Source organism: Folsomia candida, unplaced genomic scaffold, assembly GCF_002217175.1.
Source record: "Folsomia candida strain VU population unplaced genomic scaffold, ASM221717v1 Fcan01_Sc005, whole genome shotgun sequence".
Lineage (NCBI taxonomy): Eukaryota > Metazoa > Arthropoda > Collembola > Entomobryomorpha > Isotomidae > Folsomia > Folsomia candida.
Genome location: NW_019091197.1, coordinates 5,360,355 through 5,378,884, shown reverse-complemented (window position 1 = coordinate 5,378,884; position 18,530 = coordinate 5,360,355). Strand labels below are relative to the sequence as shown.

The window sequence follows — 18,530 nt, the reverse complement described above, 5'->3', positions numbered from 1 at the left end:
ACCCTTACAAATCCAAAGCCTTCTCTCCTTCACTGTGCCATTCTGCCTTTTAGAATCCTACAAATCTGTGGATTCTTTCCCCTCTGTGTGAAAAGTAGGGGAGACTCCACAACGCCTCCAGTCATCACAACCCCACCCTGGTTCCAGTCCCCCTCCACCATCTGGCTATTTACTCTTCTCTTCTCCACCATATTTTCCATATTCATCACCCCTTTCGTCCAAGTCGGGGTTTACACAAAGTCCGTAACAGAATTCATCCCTACTGGCCGAACCACCTTCTTCGCGATTAACGTTTGCTGGCTGGCCTGCTCAATCTGTGGGCCCTTCATCTCTCGCATTGTCATCCTCTGCGGGAGGAAGAGTTTCGTCCCGTTCTGGGACAATTATTGCCATCTCATTTACAAAATCAAAAACTGCGGAAATATAGAACCACAAATATCTCAACATGTCAAATGGGTCAGGCGAAGGTTCATCACTCACGCCACTCTCCAGGTCGCCTTGTCCATCGCGCATTATTTAGTTTCCTTAATGTACGCCACATCGAGTGACAAATTCACTCTGGTCTTTAGTTTCTTGGCGGCATCGTATCAAACTCTGAGTTTAGCGATGGCGGGATTCCTCACGTTCTTCTCGCTTCATGCTCTAATCTATTTCGTGACGACGTACGAGTTTTGTGTGACGCAATTATTGTCCAAACTCCAGGAAGAGAGACGACTTGGGCCCCATCTTTGGTCGCAGTACAACATTTGGAACACAGTCCAGCTCTACATGCAGCTCGAGGAACACGTCCGCGATTTTAGCAACTTGTTTAAAACGCTGCTAAACATATTTGTCATTTACAGTCTGGGATATCTGCTTTATTTCATGTACTTTATCTTCCTCCTTGTGGCGATGAATGATTACATGTTCAATTCTCTGAATGTAATTCAGCTCATAGTTTTCAATTGGTACATTTGCTGGTTGGCCAGCAGTGCTAGTGGTTTGGAGGAGAAAAGTAGGATTTTCTGCGTTACGGTCAAGTATGTTCAGCTAGAGGGACTTGGGGCAAATTGGCAAAGGCAGAAAGTGGAAGGGCAGGTTGATAATTTGGTCAGTTTTTAGTTTTAAAATTTTAATTTCGTCGATAAATTTTCAAAATTATTTATCGTCGTTGTGATACTTTCAGAGTGCTGCCACACTGCCTGGATTTATTGGGTTGGACTCTATCACAATTAGAACGTCGGTACTGGATCTTAACTTGCGACTGGTCATGTCGGTATATATATGCAACCATCAATAAGATTATAAGATTCTTAAATAGTGGTTATAATACATTTTTATTTTGTTTCACAGATGATTGCAGCAATTGGGACTTATTTGGTTATAATAGTTCAATTCCAAGCGATCGAGGGCTTACCTGAAGTGCTGATAAACCAGCCTGGAAATATTTCCCATTATCATAATTAACTTTTTAATCCATCTCCGCGTGTCTCATTTCCTTCCATCAGCATAACCATACACTATGTACTTCGACAATTATTTACTTCAATTACGTGACGCGTTATTAGCAAATTATTCGAATAAAATGTCATTCATTCATTCAACTAATCTTAAAAATGAATTACGAGTGTGTCTCAGATATACCACAGGATTTATTAATTCATCAAGTATTAAATATGAGGCCATACTTTTGACTTTATGAGACAAAACTTTGATGGAAAACATGATTGATTTACAACAACGAAGTCAAACGTGGGTCGACCGACATGATATGTGCAGATGAAGTGCATTTGCTAAGCAAGGTACGATTTATAATTATAATTGTATAATTGTAGAATGATATTGTCTATGATAAGTAAAAGTATAAGTAAAAAATTATGTCCCTTAATTCTATCCTATTCTCAACTTCTAAATTTCTGTTCATCAGATAACACAAAATTCTCGCGTACGATATCTGGCGCCTCATTAAAAATAAATGCCATCCCACCAAAGCTATGCCAATCAATATGGCAATGAAATAACCACACTCCAGGATTATCCGCTATAAACACGATGATAAGCACATGATCCACCGGAACAAGGACAGTATCTCTTTTGCAACTATTCTCATAATTTGCTTTGTGTCCATCCTCCTTCTCATCATATCCAATCGGTTCACCACTGGCGTCCCTTCGCATCGGAAATTTTCCCACGATCCAAAAGCTATGTCCGTGTAAGTGGAAGGGGTGTGGATCATGATAATTATTAATTACCAGCTTAATGACTGAATTATACTGAATCTTCACGAATGGGAGGGATTCATTTAAAAATCCTCCTTTCACAACTGTGTAAAGTGGTGGTTCAGACAAGGATTCCACCAAGAACGACGTGTCATTAAAAGTGAAACCAACTCTGCCATGCACATTGTAATCCAACCTCGCATTAAGAATAATTACTTGATCGGCCTCGTTCGCTGGGGGAACGCGGTCGAACGGGAGTAACGATGACTCATTCAGATACCGCTGTCCTTCCATTGGAACTGGCAATATCTCCGAATAATTGAATACTTCTACCGACGATGCAACAAATTTGTTAATCTTATTAATCGTATTTTTTCCATACTGCAAAACTGCCGTCACAGTCGGGAATGTGCAGTTCTGACATCTTAACTGAACCGATCCGAGGCCAGGACTCGGATAAAGAATAGCATCCGCACGAATAAGAAATGATTCCAGGGTAATATCCGACCTCGAAATTAAGAACGAATATCTTTGTCCCGGCCCAATTTGGGCGAGATCTACTTCCACCGGGCTAACATCAATCCCGTCAGCTTCCACGGTGGTCAGGGTGTGATGATCTATCGAAAAGTTAAACGTCGTCCGACTACTTGCATTAATTAAGCGGAGAAGAATCGTTCCTTGCGAGACGTGGAAAACGTCACGTGTTTGGCGTTCCGCTAAGCAGGTGAGGTTTTGTTGGGCGGCAAAGTCGCAGGGATAGCGACCTTTCCCATTTAGAAGGACAGCGTCTGGATAAGGCGTTTCTCCCCCGACGTTTTCCTTTGAAAAATACCACGCCACGTTTTGGTGCGCCCTCGAGTGGTAGTAGTCGCTTAGTGTGATAAATATTTCAGGATAGGTGGCGGTACGATTTCGAATGATTAAAGGGCCAAAAAGACCTTCCGTGTATTGTGAACCGGAATGGCTGTGGTACCTGAAAATTATTTGGATACATATTTTCATACACTTCGCTCCAAGTGGCTGATTAACTAACTTAATCTTAAACTCTTACCAAAATGTTCCCCACTGTTCCAATTTGAGCTCGTACAGTCGAGACTCCCCAGACCTGATGGGCCATTGGGTAATCATGTCTGTTCCATCTTGAAATGGGGTGCCCCGTTGTTCAATCCCATGCCAATGAATGCTCGTATTTTGTCCGTCACTTATCCTATTTTTTACCAGAATTTGTAAAACGTCTCCAACTTCGCCTTCAATCGTGGGTCCTGGGAACATTCCGTTTACTGATAAAATCCCTTTATTTTCAACGCCGTCTGGGGATCCGGTCATGTAATCGACTTCAAACGTGTATTTTAAAATCCTTCCTTGCAGTTTGCTCTGAGTGGGTCTAAAAACGTGGCAAGTATAAAATTGGCTACTCTAATACGAACCTTATGCATAATCCGAATTATCTCACCGTTTATGGGAGTAAATACCAAAATATACCAACACAATGGTTGAAAATATGATGGATAAACTGAGCCGGCAAACCATTCCCGAATTTTGAGATCATACAGTAATAAGTTTGCATGTATGTAAGGTCACCTCTCGTGGAACAAAAATGTTTACATACCTAACTAAAAGTTTACGAAGCATATTTATTAGCTTTTTTTGGAACGTTGGACATCAATCGCATCATGATCTCCATTATGAAATAAATAATTGATATATTTAGTAGTCGTTTTAACTCTCAATACTTTGGATAATGTCGCCATGCGTTGACGTGATGAGTACGAGTACAATAGGCCACATTTACTTAGGAAGTCAAAGCAATTTATGCAAATTACAGTTTGGGTAGTCATTGAACTACTTCATTCATCTGATATTTTCACTCGAGTCATAGATTTCACAATGGGTTGCTTTCACGTCAATATTGAAACCCCCGACTTATATAGTACTGTAGCTATTGGCCATTTAATATATGGGTGTCATAAGACCAATTAGTCTATTCCGACGAGGTTATTTATCGACGTGTGGTATAAATCAGGGTAAGGAATCATGAACGTTATATGCATGAATTATTTTATGAACACATTTTTAACTGAAATTTATCCTTAATAGAACATAACGTTGCCACCCGTCATTGTTACAATTCCAAGTATTTCATCAATGAAATACATGAATATAAGCGAATTTAAATTTCTAACTAACCTTTAGTTAATGCCGTTCATGAAAACGAATAATTCCCTACGAAATAAATGCATAACTATCAACGAGCACATGTGTGTATATACATACACTTACCGACATATCTATATACATATGTATGCACGTATGTATATGTATTTACATACATGTACGTACCAGCGTACCTAATTAATATTCGTTCAATCAATCATGCTAAATGATTCGATTAAATAATTTTAGTTCTCAAATCACTGCTCATTAGGACGTTGACGTTACATTATTTTTGGCCCGAGCCAGGATTTACACTTACGTTACGTACTGTTCCGGAGAGTCAATACGGCTGAACCCACTGATTTACCACACGTTTATAAAGCAAATCGAAACGTTTATTGCCGACGAAAACTCTGAATCAAATAGGTCGGGTTGGATCGTTGGTGTAAAATCAATTGGATCAGGTTAGTTGCCTGGAATTACATATGTAATTATCTATTAATGTTCGAATAGCTACCTATTTTGATTTATTATAAATTTGTACCCGTGCAAGATATTGCACAATAAAATTTAGGCTAATTTGTTGGAAAGGTGAGGGAATAGATTGAAAAGAGACGCTACAATAGACCATATTTAGTCATATGTAGTGTCATGCAAATAAGAATTTTGGGTAGTCATTGGACTACTGATATCGAACCTCATTGATCTCTAGTATAAGTACATATACTGTACTCGGTATCATAGTCCTTCTTTTACATTGCTCGATTGTAATTTGCACGTACGCACGTTGGCTTACGAAATGCATAATGGTTACTTTGACGTTGGAACTATGCACTTATTCCAAGGAATCATATGATTTATTTTGTCGTTACAGTTTTAACTGAAATTTGTCTAGAATAGAGAAAAAAGTTGGGACATATAATTGTCATCCTAATTGAAGTATTTTGCTAGAGATTAACCAGAGAAATGCATGGATTTAAGTAAATTTAAATTCATAACAAACCTTTGAATCTCATCTATGAAAAGTAATCCATAAATCGTTCCACTTACGTTCGACCTAATCGTTCCACTTAAACTCAGACGCGTCAGGCAGTACACTTTCAGTTGATCAATCATACTAAACCCAAGCCCCCTCAGTTAATTTCCACTATAAAATGTTTTCAACAACTGTAATTTACACAGTATTTTTAGTATTTTCGGAAACATTTTTTACAACTGCATCATCAGAGCTAACAGTATCTCGAGAACTACGTATTCAGGAGAATTTCTTGGTTTCTTGGATTGTTAATAATGACACCATCATTTTCAACGTTTCCACAGAGGCAAAGCCAGGCGAGTATGTCGGCATAGGCGTATCTTACAATGGAGCCATGAAGGGGGCGGATATCGGCATTGCTAAAATATTTCCAGGTGGAATCATATCGTTTGAGGTTAGTGGTCACACTCATTCCGACATTTTGGCATTTTCAAAATCTAAACAGCACACAAAAATCCTTAGGATCGTTACGGTATCGACAAGGTGTCACCCATCCTCGACAAATCCCAAGATTGGCACCTGCTCTCATCAAACTTTAGGAAGGAAAGCACAGTCTCATTTCAAGTTTCTCGTCTCCTCAACACGGGTGACTCTGCTCAAGATGTAGAAATCACGGAGGACACGCTGCGTCTCATCTGGGCTACAGGAAAGTTCGAGACTGACACTGGAAAATTGCATTATCACGAAAATGGCACAAGGGGCGTAATTCCCATTAATTTCCTCGACCCCGATATGGACACACCGTCGCATGAAGAACTAAGCAACATGTACGTTCGGATAATGTGATTAATTAACCTGTTGTTTAACGACATACATATTTATGTACTTCTGTTACGTAATTCTAACAAAATAATTAACATGCACATACATAATCATTGCAGGTTCGACTTGTGGAACCCAAAGAGAAAAACGCACCTCTCGAGGAATGAGACGACCTATATATGCTCGTTTTTCAAGAGCCCCGACATCCCGAAGAGACACGTCATTGGGGTGTGAAACTTTTACAAAGTTTAAGTTTTTCACTTATGCAATTACAACATGATTGCTTCCACTATAAATAGTTCGGCCTTGAGGTCAATCCGATTGAAAATCTGCGGCATGTCCATCATCTAGATTTGTACCGATGTTCTGCACCCAGTGGGACTTCACCCACCGAATTTTTTGCCCCCTTCGTCGGCAATGATTACGACTGTAGCTACTCACCGGTTCAGTTTCCGTTCGAAAACTGTCTGCAATTTGAGTTTACTTGGTCGGAGGGTGGTGGTGTAAGTCTTTAGTTATAGTAAAAAATGCAATACCTTGGTAGTTTTGACTTCTAAACAATTTTTCTAAAGTTTTTTTTAAAGAAGAAACCAATTGTAGAAATATGACAATTTTTTATCCTATTGCATCAATAGATCACCCTATTTCCTGAAAATATGGGACTTCCACTCCAACCAAATGAGTATTACATGACCCAAACGCACTACGATAATCCCCACGAACGTGACGATATCGTTCTCGAAACCGGATTCAACATCTACTTGACCTCTAACCTGAGACCAATAGAGGTTGGCCAGCTCTACGTTGGATTTATGACTAGTAAATCATATGCTTTGACCGTGCCCCCAAATTCGACTAATTTCACCGTCAGTTCCCACTGTTCTTCTCCATGCACGAGCAATTTACCCCCCGAAGGAATTAACACCTTCTCCGTTATGCTTCACTCACACAACTCAGGTATTCTTACATTTTTCGAAATTTGCTATCCCTAAACTGACTTCAAAAGTGCTCCTATTTAGGGCGACGAATGCAGCTTCGCCAATTTCGAAGCGGTACCGAACTCCCTCCTCTAGCGAAAGATGACTATTACGATTTCAACTATCAGAACAATCGGCGGCTTCGAGAAACGCGAAAAATCATGCCGGGGGATCATTTAACTGTGGAATGTGTATACGACACGGTGTGGAAGGGTGGAAAAAGTGTGCTGGGTGGGAGATCAGCACGGGACGAGATGTGCATCGCCTTTCTACTCTACTGGCCAAGAATTGAGAACGTAAACCTGTGCGGGAGTTATCACGATCAGGAACAAGTGCTAAATTTCATGGGGGTGGAAAAGGTTTATCAGGTTAGATAAACGTGTGTTCTTCAACAAATTAAGTTCTAGATACGTAGCAGTATAGGCGGAATCTCGGGGTGACGCCGGAGGAGGTCAGTAAATTGACGCATTCTAAAGTTTATCCATTTCTCCGCAGTATCAAGGAGAGGTCGACGCCACCATAATTGAGCCGTCTCATTTGGCTGGGTTGAAGTATAGCCATGTCGTCGAAAATTTGATGAACTGGTCTCTTCCTGTTCGAGAACGATATCAAAAATTTGCTCAATATGGCGAACAACATGCCTTTTGCCACCCAACTGTTGGACTTAATGAAAGCATGGCTAAAACAGCGTACCCCAAGATTATCCTGACACGTGAGAGTCGGGCTGGTTGGAATATTGGTGCTACTGGGATAATTGTTATGTCCATAATTTTGCAAATGTGTTTATAACGATAAATAAATCGGTAGGGACTCAGCATTACCTTCCTTCATAATTCCACACCTTATTCTCAGTTTAAAAAATATCCCGGAACATTTTCATCAATGTGGTGGTGTCGTGATGTCGAAAAGCGCATTTTAATCTCAACTACAGTTTGCAATTCCATCTAATAATCGTGCTCACAGTCACGTATTTCTACCCCAACCTACTCAATCCAATTGAAAGGAAGTTATAATTAGTCCAAACGAATTTAGTGACTGTCATGTAGTCCTCGTATATATGTGGTTCTATTTAATTCAAATTCAAACTAAAAGGCCTTGGTCTAATGAATTTGTGTCTGTAAGATTGGGAGTTTTAATGTTCCTGTATTTATGATTTTTAAATTGTTAATTGCAAAAGTAAAGCGGATGCATTTCTTTAACCTCTAATGCCACTACCCATAAAGGGGATATTTTTAGCAATAATAAATAATTGAAATATTATTGTATCGTAAAACTATAATGAAACAATTCACATCATAGAAGTCGTTACGTAATTTACATATGCTTCTGATATGCGTCGATAAACTCGTAAAGCAAAATTCCATACGAAACGTTTGTATGTAGGTTTAGTCTGCATACGTGATCACTGCACGTCTTAATTTAATCACTGCAATATGTTCATATTTAGTAGATGGACGAATGCATATGCCATTTCATGGAAAGTTTCCTGGTTAAACCCGTCCTTGCTCAACCCATACGATTAATTACTTTAACACGTTGGACTTCCGGAATGTATTTATTTGTCCACTTTAGAATAATCAACCCCTTAATTCGACGGGGTCAACAAGAACCAAATAATACCAGAAAATACCGGTATAAACGAGATCCTCAGTAGTCGACGAATACCGAAAATAGAACAACACTGCTGTAAATCACCATTAATTGGGGGTTGGTCAGCTACATATGTATGCACGTAGTCACCAATCTAGCTAAAACAACACATCGCAAATGACAAATGCTCTTCTTCGCAAAGTTACTTATGAGTCAAACAATTTGCTTACTTCGTCTCAAATCCCGTTTTTGTACCGAAGCGTGTGGTCGGATCGTTACTGATTGCAAAAATTCCACACCAAAAATCATCCCTACTATTAAGAAATGTACTCAAATAATATCCTAGCTGCGATATTTTTATTGGGATTCCTGTCCATCCCTTGGTAAATAAATACATTTTGATTTTTTTGAAATATTTTGAAAAATTAAATTTTGATAAATTACTGGATAATACTGGATAATAAGTTCAACTTTTCGATTTCACAGTGATGCTGCCACGCCACTCACTCACTTGCAAGCCAAGCAACAACTTGACGTGTCAGGTATAATGGAAAATAAATACTAGATAATTTGGTACCAATTTGATTAATTCTTTACCACAAATATATATTAATTAACGACGCAGGCATCGATGTCCACAGTACGGCAAGCTGCAGCAATAAAGGCAATAAACTGTGCACCTCGTTAGATGGAATTCGCCAGGAGACGATCAATTGGCTAATCCATATAAAAAATATTGCCCCGAGATGCAAATTTATTGTCTCCGGCGGTACGGAGGTACATTAGTATTAAACCATTAATATTTTATTTGTTCGTCACAATTTTATTCTCAGAATTTGTAGATTTCAGATAATTTAGTAATTTTAATTTCCTTGCTTAATAGGTGGGTCACGGTGGAGGGGGAATAAATACTCACGCCGGAGGATATAAAATTGACCTCCGATTGAATTGGTGCCTAAATAATTTTATAGAACATGGAGCCAAAACCAATCAAAACCCAACTTTCGATATGTCGGGAATATGGAGCAGCGTTACCCAAGGGGGAAGAGAAAATACTCTGTCACAATGTATCGTTCGGTTTCGGGGGCATATTTGTGGAAAAAATATAATCATTGGGATATCCTTTACCCGCATAATCCCGTCCAAAATTTCCAGTGAATATCTATTTACCTTATCTTCAGATCTATTTAAATAACTTTGTTAGATGGAATTTTATTACTTTTTAGTTAGATTATTTCTTCAAGATTCCGAGAGAAATAAACAGTTGTGCATGCATGACTGGACAATTTTAGGTAGCAATTATTACTTAGAAATATAGCAAATATTTACAAATACATATATGTAGTTTATGTTACAGAGAACTTGGCGAGTGGAAATGAAATAAAATTGTATGTGTAGTTTAAAAAAAATCTAGTCCTGAAATCCGGTTGAAAATCATTTTTAACTTCAATATGAAAGGATGGTAAGATGTTAATACAGAAGTACGTATTTACAAAATTAAAATAATAAATAAGGTTAATTTCAATTTAACACTTGCTGTGTAATTTATCAAAAATAAACCGTCGCAAACGCGCATACGGAAGTAGCTTCAGACGTACTTCACCCCAAACGGTCCCACCACAACTCGGGAACACTTAATGTCACTCTATTTCACCTATAGATTAATTTTTTGTAAAAATCTCATTTTGCCCCGACCACACCCCCTGGCGACGAGGGGGTGTGGCACAACTCCGGAACACATCATTTTACTCTATTTCACCTATAGATTAAATTGCACTAAAAATCTCATTTTGCCCCAACCACACCCGCTGGCGCCGAAGGGGTGCGGCAAAATCGGGGAAACACTCAATTTCACTTAATTTCACTTAATTTCATTTAATTTCACTCAATTTCACTTAATTTTACCCATAGAATAAATTGCACTAAAAATCTCATTTTGCCCCAACCACACCCCCTGGGGCCGAGGGGGTGTGGCACAATCGGGGAAGCACTTAATTTCACTTAATTTCACTTAATTTCATTTAATTTCACTCAATTTCACCTAATTTTACCCATAGATTAAATTGCACTAAAAATCTCATTTTGCCCCAACCACACCCCCTGGCGCCGAGGGGGTGTGGCACAACTCCGGAACACATAATTTTACTCTATTTCACCTATAGATTAAATTGCACTAAAAATCTCATTTTGCCCCGACCACACCCCCAGTCGCCAAAGGGGGTGTGGTCCGGTTGCCCCCAAAAGTTGATAGGATCCTCCCCCTGGGGTCCTATGTATGATGGCGAAAACCGATTTCGATTATCTCGATCCGTTCTCCTGATATCCTGCTGACAGACAGACGGACAGACAGACAGACAGACAGACAGACAGACAGACAGACAAAGTCTTCACATAAAGTAGCTGAAGCTACTTAATAAAAATGAGACCTATACTGACCGTGCATCATAGAATGCATCAAATTACTTTAGTAACGCCGTTTCATGGAATTTTTTAAATTCAATGATGACTTTCTGTATCAAACCAACTTTAAAAACTCTTTAAAACCCTGATAGATTTGGGTTAATGCTGTTAATTAAAATTTGATTATTAACTCTATATCTGTGTATTTATTTATAGACAAGCTCTTCAAGTTTTATGAGAATTTTATGAAAATCATAAAATTATGCACTCCTGTAACTTTTCAATGTGCTAAAACACGTTGTAGCAAATGTAAATCTCTGTTACTGTATGTAATAAAACCATGTAATAATTTTGCTAATTTATTTATGTAAATAAATATACATACATAATTCCGACAAAGTTATACTTTTCGTTTCCCAGCTTTTTGCTTGCAGGGAAGCTCCTTGTCTCTCACGAGCCAGATATCTCTGTCATTCTTATCCCCAACATTCTCAACATCGTCGCCCAAGTCATCTTAAACGAACAATTATTCTTAGGATGACAAATACCAACAACTTTATAAGTCAAATTTTCATACCCGTATCAAATTCGAAATACCATTCCGTCCTTGCCTTTTTATGCGCCGGGATGGTTACTCCATCGTAATTATTCCCGAGAATCTCGGCTGTCGTGGAAGTCGGTGGGATAGAGGTCAAATACACGCCATCGCCATACATGGCATCGTCTCGTCTCGAGTCCCTTTTAGACTGCAGAATTTTCTCTGTTTTCTCAATTGCAGTTTTCCCTTTGGTATCGGTATAATGGTAAAGCTTCATGATGACGAACGAGAAATAGTTGACACCGTTAAACAGTTGACAATTTTTAAAAAAATGAGGATTGAATCATTCGAGTGCAACGATTTTGTTCTTATGCAAAAAACTATCCTATATGCTCAACATGAATAAAACTGCAGAATTTAACGTATTTGCAAAAACCTGCTTACTTATCAGAAAGGAAATATGTTGACTCCGTAGCTGTTATATGCATATGTTATGTAATCATCCATTAATACCGAGAATAGATTAGAATTAGATTGTTAAAACACAGTAAAACCCATGTCCATACTCATAAGCAGGCTTGTTTACTCGTGAGATTACTACATATGTATGTACAAACTTCTCTCATGAAAAAATATTCATCTCTGACGTTCTGAACAAACGTTTCATTGTATTTGCATAACTGGTCCATCACCCATCGTTAGAAAATGCTTGCCTCAGCTGTGTTGGAAACTATTAAGAAAGTCAAAGGTAAATTATACATATTTTGTATTTTCACTGCGAAACTTTTTAGAAAAATATGTTTACAATTATATTTAATATATTCATTTTTTACATGACAGATAAGTTTCTCTCCATGGATCTTTCCTCCAAAAGAAAATTATACGCGTGTAAAGAAGATTTTCTTACCTTGAGCAGAATTCCAAGCTGGGCTGACTATGTCGCAGAGAAAGGACTTGTTTCCGAAGTTTGTGCGTACATAATGAAAAATCATACAAATTTCATACTACATACAAATGCAAATACAAATATCATTTAATAATATGTAAATCATATTAAAGTTTAGTCAACTTGTTTTTATCACAGCGGAAGAACAGGACGAAAAAGCATTTTCACATGATTCGGAAATAAACTCTAAAGTTTCCCTTTGGCAAGGCGATATCACCAGGTTGGAAATTGACTGCATTGTAAATGCAGCTAATCAAAGTTTACTGGGGGGAGGTGGAGGTAAATATGATAAATATAATTGTAAATACAATTATTATGAGTAGATTTTATAAATAAATATTTTTTACTCGCATATTTAGTTGACGGTTGCATTCATGCAGCCGCTGGGGAAGACCTTTTATTGGAATGCGAATCCTTAAATGGGTGCGAAACTGGCCAGGCAAAAATTACAGGAGGATACAAACTTCCAGCAAAATGTGAGCCTTTATTTATGTGCTTACCACATTTAAGACTATTGCTAGATACGATAATTATACTGGTTCATCAATTTTTATCTGAAGTATCATATTTTTTGTAGATGTGATACATACAGTTGGTCCACAATGCCAGGACTGGAAATTGCTCAAATCTGCGTATTCCTCCACTTTAAAACTAATGAAGGAGAATAATATTAAAACAATTGTAAAAACGATGGTTAAATTTTATTACATATTTGACCACAGTTTAACGTAAATTTTTGCATACTTATGTTTTGTAGGCATTCCCATCAATTTCTACTGGAATTTATGGTAACACTTTTCAATTAGGAATAATTGTCAACCTAGGATTAAACGTACATATGCTAAAAGTATTTATTTGCAGGTTATCCAATTGAGCATGCGTCCCACGTAGCGTTAAAGACAGTGCGAGATTTTGTAAAACAAAACAAGGAACATGTAAGTATTTCATCTAAATTGATGTTTACTTTTACGCATAAGCTATTTACAATTTTTATTAGGTGGACCGAGTTATCTTCACAGTATTTTCAGACGCCGACAGAGAAGTGTATGAGAAGAATATGTTTGCATATTTTCCAACAGAGCAAGAAAAGTGACAATTATTGAATAACTTTACTTCTAAACTTTAATATAAAAGTAAAACTAAACTATACAACTTTAATATAACGATATATAAAACTTTTATTTTAGTTTTACAACTTTTAGTTTTATATTTATAAAACTTTGCCTTTTAAATTTACATGTATTGAGATAAATTGGCGTGCTAATAAACTGTAAAACTTAAGAGGTCAAGCTTTAGGTCAAAAAGGTTACGTAGCAGCTCCTTATTGAATTTCGTTTTAGACAATCACATTTGGATAAAAAATATCCAAACCCCATGTTGATACCACTTTTGGTTGGCTCACAATGAAGGGACATGTGTAAAAGATATAATGGGTCCCTCAGAGGTACCATTGACATGCGAATTATTTTAACACGCATTTTTTGCATTGTTTGGACGTACTTCACTAGATAATATGAAAATTATCAAAATTTAAGTACAAATGTTTCAGGGGGTCCATAACAGAAAAAAGTCCTCATTTGTATGTACCGTGATATATGTATAGCGTTTTTTTACATGATATATGCATGATATAAACGGAGCATGGAGCAATTCGAGTGGGAAAGGAAAACCAGTAACACGAGTGACGAGCCACGTGCAGGACTGATTTTTTTTACTGCTTACTTTTTTTATTCAAATACAAAAAATATATAAAATAGAATTATAAAATTACGGTATGACAGCCCATTTAACAAATAACTGATCCATGTCGTCCACCTACTACACCGAAAGGTCTCGTAAACGAGCTCGTGAGGATGAAGTCGATTCACACGACAGAAGGGGTCACTTTTCCGGTGACGGTGAACGTTATCGTGGGGGAGGAGGAAGCCATGGTCCTGCCCGAGGGGGGTATGACACTTGTGACAGCGGTGGTCGTGTGGAGGGAGGCCGTGGTGGGGTCGTTGGTGTCCGGGCGGGGAGGGGCAGACCTCGACAAACGTTAGAGGATCGTCGCCGTGAACGCCTAGATAGGCATGACCTCGTCGTCTCCCGTGAGGTGGACAAGTACGGGGAGAAAATGACCAAAATTGGCAGAACGGGAAAATCTACTAACTTTTTGGCCAATTACTTCGTCCTCGAGAAGCGGACGGATTGGGCAATTTACCACTATCGCGTCGACTTCCTCCCAGCAGAGAAGGAGACTCGGATTAAGAAAAAACTCTTTCGTGAACATGAGGGGTTTTTTGGGGCGTATATATTTGACGGGAGCTCACTGTACTTGTCGTACAGGCTTTCTCCAGACGTAAGTTTGGTTTCATTCATTCATTAACTTTGCAGCCTTGTAAATCATGCAAAGTTTGCTCAATTAGTAATCTCAAAATTGTTAACAATCCTCCCAATGTTGTTTATTTCCAGCCTATGATACTCTGCTCAATACGTGACGATAAGGAGAAGGTCGAGTTCTCTGTTCGCCTCGTAGCTGAGTTGGCCCCCACTGACGTGATGTACCTCCAAATCTATAACATCTTGGTTCGAAAATGTCTTGAATTCATGGATTTGGAGGAACTCGGTCGCCACTTTTACGATCGCCATCAGGCCATCAAGATTGAGGCGCACAGACTCGAACTTTGGCCCGGTTACAAAACATCGATGCGAAACCACGAGCATAATATTCTTCTTGGGGTCGAAATTACTCACAAAGTTCTCAGGACTGATAATTGTCTTCATGTCATGGAGAGGCTGAGGGGAGGGCAGAATTATCAGGTGAGTGGTGTGACCTTATCCTCCTAGCTCACCTTAGCTTACCTTAGCTTCTTGATCATTGTACTTATTGTATGTTTTGAATTTGCAGCATGCCATTAAGGAGGAGCTGGTGGGATCAATCGTTATGACCCATTACAATCGAAAAACATACCGGGTGGACGACATCGATTGGGATAACTCTCCCGGATCTACCTTTGACATGAAGGGCCATGGCACAGTCACGTTTGCAGACTACTTTGCAAAAAAGTATGGGCTTCGCTGCACCGACATGCTCCAGCCCATGTTGGTGTCTCGGCCCAAGAAGCGGGATTTCCACAGGGGGCAGACTGGACCTGTTTTATTGGTGCCAGAGTTTTGTCAGATGACAGGTCTCACCGACGAGATGAGATCAAACTTTCAATTGATGAAGTCATTGACTGGATATTTACATGTCAGCCCGGATCGAAGAGTGGAAGCGGTAAAGAAGTTTATGGCGAGGTTGAAGCAGGCACCAGGGGTGAGATTTTTTAAATATAGCTCAGCTATATTTCGAAGGGGTTGATAAGCAGCTATAATAGCTGCTTATCAACCCCTTCGAAATGTGTCGTTATTCTCCAGAAGATTTGCCAAAAGTACAGAGTAGTTTGAATAATGTACAATGCACCGAATTTTTTGCGGCGTTATGAACACAATGCGCCAAAATTTAGTATGCATGATAGTAACATTTGTATATATTTCTCGATTGTCCAGGTGAAGGAAGAGCTGAGTCGTTGGGGATTGAAATTCAACGATAATCTCGTCCAAGTTAAGGGTCGCGTTGTGGACAGAGAGATGATAATGTTTGGGCAGAATCAACATGAAGCAGCCTCCGGCAGAGCCGACTGGAACGCTGCATTTAGAAGTGATTTACATTTATAAATATAAAATTTGTTTAAAATTCCTATATTATAATTATTTGTTATCTTGTATTTTCACTCAGATCACGAAATGGCATCCTCCGTGCCGCTCGAGAACTGGGCAGTGATCGTACCCCAACGAGATGCGCAAGCGATTGACGAGTTCATATCAGCGATGCAACGGGTCGGAGAACCCATCCGGTTCAGGGTGTCTCGTCCCAGAGAAGTGTAAGAGCTTATCTTAATTCACGACTTATTGTATTTTTTTAGCTATTTGTGTATGTACACTTAGCAGTACCAATTCTAATTACAGCATTCGAATTCCCGATATTCGAATTCCCACCTACTTGACTGCCATCGATAAGGCTATGTCCAATCAGAAGGGCAAATTACAAATGATCTTTATTGTCCTCCCGAGACAAGTTACCGATATCTACGCCGCTGTGAAGAAGCGGTGCGCCGTCGACTTTAGCAGTGAGTAGTTTAACGAATGTCTTGATAATTTGCGCAAATATTGGGTAACTTAACTTATTACCTTCTAATTTTAGTCCCATCGCAATGCTTTATCTCCAAGAATGCCCATAATCCTCGCGGTTTGATGAGTATCGCTACCAAGGTTGTGGTCCAGGTCAATGCCAAGTTGGGCGGAGAGCCATGGTTCGTCCAAATCCCATTGAAGGTGAGCATATCTTTGGTTAATAAATAATGCTGATATATGCAACCTCGATAACTGATTGACTAATTTCCTTTCCACAGAAACTGATGATTGTCGGGTTTGATGTGTACCATTGCGGGAAGAGGAAGGGGGCCAGTGTGGGCGCTATGGTGGCGACGACCCACGAAACACAAGCAAAGTACTACAGCACCGTCAGTTTTCACAACAGCAAGGAGGAGTTGTCCTCCAACCTGTGTGCCGATATGATGAGTAAGTCACCTACTATAGCAAATATCATCATTTTTAGGTTCGGAATTTGATAATTTTTCTCCCACAGAATGCATGTACGCTTTCCAAAAGGTAAACAAAGACTTGCCCGATCGCATCATCATGTACCGCGACGGGGTGGGCGAAGGCCAGTTGAATTTCGTCTTTGAGACTGAAATAAGACAGATTAAGGTACGTTTTTTTTAGTTTGTTCCTTATTTCGATACTAAAATACACATTATGAATTTGTGCCTAATTTTTGCGTTTTATTTGCAGCAAGCGATGAATCAAGTGTACACCGCTTCTGGAAAAGCTCTACCTAAGTTTTCATTCATCGTCGTAACAAAAAAGATTAATACACGAATCTTTGCACAACTGGGTAACGGCAGGATTGGGAATCCCGAAGCTGGAACAATAGTTGATGACGTTATCACACTTCCGGAGAGGTAACAAATTGAAATTAATTGATAAGACGGGCATATTTTTATTCACTTATGCGTATTTATGTCCATATTTTCACCAGATTTGACTTTTACTTGATCTCTCAATTCTCTCGGCAAGGGACCGTCTCACCGGCATCGTACAACGTGCTCTGTGATTCGCAGGGCTTGGACGCGGATAAGATTCAGCGCTTAACGTACAAGTTGTGCCACATGTACTTCAACTGGTCGGGGACAGTCACCGTCCCTGCGCCGTGTCAGTATGCCCATAAGCTGGCCTATCTCACCGGGGTGGCCCTGCAGGGGAACTCCGCCAGCGAGGGGTTGTCCCATCTTCTCCATTTTTTGTAATGCCACAGTGAAAACTAAAGGGAATAATGGATAGCATTACTGCTACTAAAAGTTATAATACCCGTGACATTTACATAAGAATTTTATGTATGCAATAGACAAATACCATAGCTTACAATTCTCTTTGTACAATATTATTTTATATCATTTATTTGACAAATCTTTTGTGATCACTATATAGTCGGCATTTAGTCAGCATTATTAGTCACTTAGAAATGTAAAACATGAATAGAAAATAATTTATGAGAAAATACTGACTTATTTATATAAATACATTCACCTTATTTTGAATACATTTTTATGTAAAGTGCTGAGTGAACATATTGTACATTCATATAGACATGTTATATACACAGTTATTGGATATTATGTGTGTGTACATACATAATAATTACATTTTATTATTAATTTATTAATGCATACTCACCAAAAAGCATATATGCTCCGACAATAGAAAAACCCTACCTGGGGTAATTACCCACACATTAGTGTGGACTTTGTACAGGGTCGTACTTTGTACATTATCTTGTCAGCCTCCA

General features: G+C 38.9%; 5 protein-coding genes across 5 annotated transcripts; 3 read left to right on the top strand and 2 right to left on the bottom strand.

Moving 5' to 3' along the window:
• Positions 1-1,613: 1,613 nt before the first annotated feature.
• LOC110850417 (laccase-17) lies at positions 1,614-4,350 on the bottom strand. The gene is made up of 3 exons (XM_022097851.2): positions 3,652-4,350; positions 3,250-3,582; positions 1,614-3,171 (listed from the first exon to the last, which is right to left on the bottom strand). The coding sequence occupies exons 1-3, from the start codon at positions 3,726-3,728 to the stop codon at positions 1,881-1,883; spliced, it is 1,701 nt and encodes a 566-aa protein (XP_021953543.2). The 5' UTR covers positions 3,729-4,350; the 3' UTR covers positions 1,614-1,880.
• Positions 4,351-4,630: 280 nt separating this feature from the next.
• On the top strand, positions 4,631-7,965 carry LOC110850416 (DBH-like monooxygenase protein 1). The gene is made up of 8 exons (XM_022097849.2): positions 4,631-4,816; positions 5,673-5,782; positions 5,851-6,155; positions 6,270-6,378; positions 6,450-6,653; positions 6,786-7,107; positions 7,170-7,495; positions 7,623-7,965. Exons 2-8 carry the CDS (start codon positions 5,723-5,725, stop codon positions 7,914-7,916), a joined length of 1,620 nt encoding a protein of 539 aa, XP_021953541.2. The 5' UTR covers positions 4,631-4,816; positions 5,673-5,722; the 3' UTR covers positions 7,917-7,965.
• Positions 7,966-11,437: 3,472 nt separating this feature from the next.
• Positions 11,438-12,095, bottom strand: LOC110850146. Its single transcript, XM_022097626.2, has 2 exons — positions 11,695-12,095; positions 11,438-11,630 (listed from the first exon to the last, which is right to left on the bottom strand). The coding sequence occupies exons 1-2, from the start codon at positions 11,930-11,932 to the stop codon at positions 11,518-11,520; spliced, it is 351 nt and encodes a 116-aa protein (XP_021953318.1). The 5' UTR covers positions 11,933-12,095; the 3' UTR covers positions 11,438-11,517.
• Positions 12,096-12,256: 161 nt separating this feature from the next.
• Positions 12,257-13,905, top strand: LOC110849916 (macro domain-containing protein CT2219). Its single transcript, XM_022097394.2, has 8 exons — positions 12,257-12,403; positions 12,496-12,624; positions 12,740-12,880; positions 12,961-13,077; positions 13,179-13,282; positions 13,359-13,389; positions 13,463-13,536; positions 13,599-13,905. The coding sequence occupies exons 1-8, from the start codon at positions 12,361-12,363 to the stop codon at positions 13,692-13,694; spliced, it is 735 nt and encodes a 244-aa protein (XP_021953086.1). The 5' UTR covers positions 12,257-12,360; the 3' UTR covers positions 13,695-13,905.
• Positions 13,906-14,250: 345 nt separating this feature from the next.
• On the top strand, positions 14,251-18,319 carry LOC110849717 (piwi-like protein Siwi). The gene is made up of 11 exons (XM_022097153.2): positions 14,251-14,942; positions 15,056-15,403; positions 15,492-15,899; positions 16,133-16,283; positions 16,362-16,506; positions 16,592-16,752; positions 16,827-16,957; positions 17,035-17,203; positions 17,271-17,392; positions 17,477-17,646; positions 17,724-18,319. Exons 1-11 carry the CDS (start codon positions 14,406-14,408, stop codon positions 17,989-17,991), a joined length of 2,610 nt encoding a protein of 869 aa, XP_021952845.1. The 5' UTR covers positions 14,251-14,405; the 3' UTR covers positions 17,992-18,319.
• Positions 18,320-18,530: the final 211 nt, after the last annotated feature.